At 56.9% G+C, this 4,672-nt stretch overlaps 1 protein-coding gene and 1 long non-coding RNA gene across 4 annotated transcripts in view; one reads left to right on the plus strand and one right to left on the minus strand.

Annotated features, from left to right (window-relative positions):
* Rex1bd (required for excision 1-B domain containing) overlaps positions 1–2,802 on the plus strand; it is a 3,115-nt gene extending 313 nt beyond the window's left edge. The window contains exons 2-5 of one of the 3 annotated variants that reach the window (XM_015489276.2): positions 1–83; positions 408–612; positions 1,659–1,738; positions 2,577–2,802. In XM_015489276.2, coding sequence (XP_015344762.1) covers positions 1–83; positions 408–612; positions 1,659–1,738; positions 2,577–2,649 — 441 coding nt within the window. In that variant the 3' untranslated portion in view covers positions 2,650–2,802. Of the gene's footprint in view, positions 145–407; positions 613–1,658; positions 1,739–2,576 lie in introns of all 3 variants that reach the window. The other 2 variants (XM_048795283.1, XM_048795282.1) reach the window with 2 other exon arrangements.
* Positions 2,803–3,210: 408 nt separating this feature from the next.
* LOC125613793 lies at positions 3,211–4,070 on the minus strand. The gene is made up of 2 exons (XR_007344368.1): positions 3,946–4,070; positions 3,211–3,535 (listed from the first exon to the last, which is right to left on the minus strand). It is a non-coding gene; the product is annotated as an uncharacterized LOC125613793 (long non-coding RNA).
* Positions 4,071–4,672: the final 602 nt, after the last annotated feature.

Raw genomic sequence — 4,672 nt, forward strand, 5'->3', positions numbered from 1 at the left:
AAAGATGCCCCGATCCGGACGCTGTTGCAGCGAATCCACCAGCTGCAGGATGAGCGCGCGCAGGGCTTCCGCAAACTGGAGGAGTGAGTGCGGGCGTGGGGCCGCACCGGGCGCGGTTCAGTCCCGGGCCCAGTTCGGGTATGGGTATGTCAGTGGCTGGAGTGTCCGGAGGCAGAGCTGGGTCCCCACGAGGCTGCCCTATTAGAAGTGGGACGGAGTCTGAAGAGGGATCAGTTCGTAACTAACTCTTAAGGACCCGGAGAGCGGTCCCCTCTTCCCTTGCTAGAGTCAGAAGCGTCTTTACAGTCGGTCGTCCAGTCTCTGGGGTGCGGGTACGCCCCCTGCGGGTTGGTGCGGGTGCCTGGCCAGGGAGCGCATCCTCACCTCAGCATCCTCACCTGCTTCAGAGGCCACCGCCAGTACCTGCGGAGCGGCCCGCACTACGACTTCCCTGGCTACCGGAAAACAGTGCACGAAGTGACCCAGGCCTTCGCTGCCGCCTCGCGGGAGGTGCTGGCGGTGGAGGCAGAGCTGGCTGGACCTCGCGCGCAGCCACTGCTCGCGGGCCACGTGCGCAGCCTGCAACAGCTGGAGCAGACGCGCCTGGCCACGGTGAGACCACGACCTCTTACCTACGCTGTGTCTGTCACTGGCCTGATGTGCTCATTACCGCCCCTTAGGGAAGGGCCTCAGTCCCTGTCCCACACTCATTTCTGGGAGTCCCAGGCCCCACCCTTCCTGCCACACCTCAAAACTCCCTAAGTCTTCACCGAGAGATTCTGATTCTCCGTTGCCTCTTACCCAACCCCAGTTTTATTCCAGGTTTTGTTCTTAGTTCAGGACGTGCTCACTTTACTCCAGCCCCGCCTAAACGCAGTTCCTAGAAGTGTGGACACTGCCTCACGACTGCATCCGCTCTGGCTTTTTCATTGCCTGAGGTCCCACCCTCAACTACTTCCCTGGAGAGCGGGGATTCCCAGGCCACACCCACCCCAGTGTTTCCTATCTCTACCTACTAATTTTCAGGCCCCGCCTACACTTCTCCTGCAGCCAATCCTGGCCGAGAGGGCTACATCCATGTGTAGCCACGCCCATATTGCACAAGAAATTTCTCCTCCAGCACCCCAGTATTTTCGACCTACTCCCACCCATGGATCATAACCCCCACCCTGCTTTTGGGACTATGATGCCCCGCCCGCCACACCCCTACCACCAATCTGGTTGAACTTCAAGGTTGTTCTCAAGCCACACCCACACATGACCAAGTCCATTTCAATTGCGGACTCCAGAGAAACGCCGGACTCTTCCCACACAAAGCTCCGCCCCTCATGGCCCTACCCTGAGCTTTTTTGGGGGAGGGGGTACCAGGATTGAACCCAGAGGTGCTTACCACTGAGCCCCAGCACCCTCCCCCCCCTTTTTTTTTAATTTAGAGACAGGGTTTCCCTGAGTTGTTTAGGGCCTCGCTAATTTGCCGAGGCTGTCTTTGAACTCGTGATCCTCCTGCCTCAGCCTCCAAGGTGCTGGAATTACAGGCGTGTGCCACCGCACCCGGCTGCTGTGTCTTTAATACCTAATCTTTATTTTTAAGTAGCAGGGGAGGACAGAGTGGTTTCTGCTTTCTGTGACACCCTCCCCACTGCCCATTCTCCCACCAGGTGGCTCTGCTGCAGCTGATGGGGACACCAGAACTGACTGGGCAGGAGGACACTGAACGGATGCAGCAGCTGAAGATGAAGTGAGCTTTGCTGCCCACTGGGCTGGCCATGCCAGTTTTGCTGGCACCCTCAGGCCCCGCCCTAGCCTGCTGTTTCCTCAGGCTGGCCCAGTCACATCTGGCCAGTTGAGCAGCCCCTCTGGACCCGTATACAACCTTTGGTATTTATACCAGTGTCCTAACCTGGTGGCCCCAGATGTACACATTCCACGGAATACATACCCCTGTGACTTCACATCAGAGGCACCCTGAGCATTGCCAAGACACAGCCGCCTGTCTCAGCACACGCCGACCTGCACTAGAGCTTGGACTAGGCCCCCATGTCCACCGGCACATGCCTACACGCTCCTTTTATCTTTTTTTGGTGGGGGATGGGGTGGCACTAGGGAACAACCCTAGGGAGCCTTACCACTGCTCTACACCCACTGTCCTTTCTATTTTTTTTTTTTTTTTAATGTTTTGAGATAGGCTCTCCTAAATTGCCAAGGCTGGACTTGAACTTTTGATCTTCCCACCTTAGCTTCCCTACTTGCTGGGAATAAGGACATGTGCCACTGTGCCCTGCACGTCTGCACATTGTCCAGCCTCCAAACACATCCTCTCATGCACACATGCTAGACATTTGCCAAGCTGTCACTCTGTAACCTCTTGACGGCACGCACGCCTCTCTCCCAAGACGGCCCACTCTGACCCAAGGAGCCATCCCTCTTCAGGCCCCCTCCCAGGCTAGTGCTGCCTGGAAGTTTGGCGGCGGGCAGGAGGGCCCAGGGCTTGCCACAGCCCCCTCCGAGCTAGTTGCGCGGTGCCGGCTAATCCGCCCCATCTGGGTCTTATTTATAGTTTCCATCCGTTCTTGTAGGGTAATTAAAACCATGGAGGCCATCAGTGAGGTTCTCCAGGACCTCAGGTTTGATGCGGAATCTGCCGAGTGACGGTGGCTCTCCAGAGATGTTCAGAGGAGATGGGAAAGGAGACCAATGGCGTCCAACCCAACCCTGACCACCTGGCTGAGGTCATGCCCCTCTGGAGCTGCGGACCCTGCTCCAGTTCAGTGTACCTCACAATAAAGAGTTCTTCCTCTGCCATCTCTGTGTCCTGCAGTACTGGGGTCCCTGTGTCTGGGGAAGGGGTTCCCCAGGCCAGAGAGGGCTGGGGGAAAACTCTCACCCTGCCCCAGAACTGGTGTTTTGTTTTTTGAGATGTGGTCTTGCTGGTCTTGAGCTTGTCAGTTTAAGCAATCCTCCTGCCTCAGCCTTCTGAGTAACTGGGACTCTAGTCCCCACACCCCACTTGAAACTGGTGTTTTGAATCACACCCTTGAGGAGTTCAGAACCAGAGATTGTGGATCCTAGAGAAAGTGTCTGAAATTCTGGGAGGTGGGGCTTCTAGTAGGGGAGGCTTCTAGTGACCATAGGGTCATTAGGATGCCTCACAGATCTCCCCAAAACCCACAGCCCCCACTCCCAGGCTTCAAACTCACCTTCACAATCAGAGCACCTAAATAGCTCATTTATTTTAAAATATTCTTTTGGAGGGTTACTGGGGGGCAAAGTAATGACTTCTCTTTACTCCCAGCCCTGTAGGGGTTCTGGGTAGCTCAACCAGCTCATGTCCCAACATAACACTGGAGGTGCACCCAAGGGTGGCCTGACATGGGGGCCAGAGCTGTCCGAGCTCAGAGCACCTGCCCCAGCTCCTGCTGATGGTGCTCAGGTGCCCTAAGGTGAGAGTACAAAGGTGGCCCCAGTTTGAGTTCAGCCTCTGAGTCTCCACTTAGCCAGGAAGGTAGCCCCATCCCTAGAGTTTATCTGGCAGGACCTGCAGGCAAAAGGGAAGCCAGGTTAGACAGGCAGCCTGGGCAGGGTCAGCCTTCAGGTCCTGTCCCCTCCCACTAGCTGTGTGTCCTTGGGCAGGATATTGCACCTCTCTGTTCCTGTTTCCCCATCAGAGAAGTGAAACAGATCATCCTCTGGGCTATCCTGCCAGTAAAACCCTTGGCAGGGCCCGGCATGAAGTAGAAGCTCATTCGTGTTAACTAGGGTGAGTATGTTCATTCCTGAGGATGAGATTCCACCTGCAACATTACCCGCCAGGCACACAGTAAATGCTAAGTAAATGCAGATGAGTAAGAGGAGGAGGAAGGATTCCATTTGGGCCACTCAGGTTGAGTGTGCTGGGCAAGGCTCACAGTCACCCCAAATACTCCCACCCACCAGGGCCCACCTTACCTCTCGCCGCGCCCCGTCTGCCCGAGGGCAGGATCCCCTCGTCCTGTGCTTGGAAAGAAGATAGCAGTGTCGTGGCGGGTACTGCAGACCTGGCCCCCAGCCCGCTCCCTCTCCTTCCGCCTTCCTCTCCGGCCGGTCCTCGCAGCTCCCAGCCTCCACCCAGATCTCATAGGGTGTAAAGAGAGCCAGGTCCTTGGGGATGTGGCAGGAGTGAGGGCCCACTGTGTGGTACTCCTCACACGTGTTGTCCTGCCCGTACCACCTGCAGGGGCAGGAGGGGAGCCAGGACACATGAGGGCCCCTTCTGGTCCCCAGACCTCACCAGGGGAGCCCCAGGGTATAGATAGGGACATAGGGTCTCAGAGAAGGCAAGCATTATTCCAGAGTCACACAGCTAGTCGGGCACAGGCCCCCGGTGGGCCATCACCAACCTCAGCTTGTACTTGAGGGAGTAGTTGGTGTGAAGGAAAGTTTCCCCGTGGGCCCCTGGAGTCCAGCGGCACGTGAGGTCCTTCATGTTCTTGGACCAGCAGCTGATGTTGAAGGGCTTCTCTGGGGGCACTGGGGAAAAGGAAGGGTGCAGAAGGCTGAGGGTCTGAGCTAGCTGTGCAGGTGGCAGGGTCCTGATGGCTTGCTGGGCCCCTACCCTGAAGTGGAAAAAGGACAAGGAAGGCAATCTCAGCCCTGCTGCCAGAGACGTGAATGACCACGCGCATGGGCCCTCCCT

This window comes from Marmota marmota, unplaced genomic scaffold (genome assembly GCF_001458135.2).
Source record: "Marmota marmota marmota unplaced genomic scaffold, marMar, whole genome shotgun sequence".
Classification (NCBI taxonomy): Eukaryota; Metazoa; Chordata; class Mammalia; order Rodentia; family Sciuridae; genus Marmota; species Marmota marmota.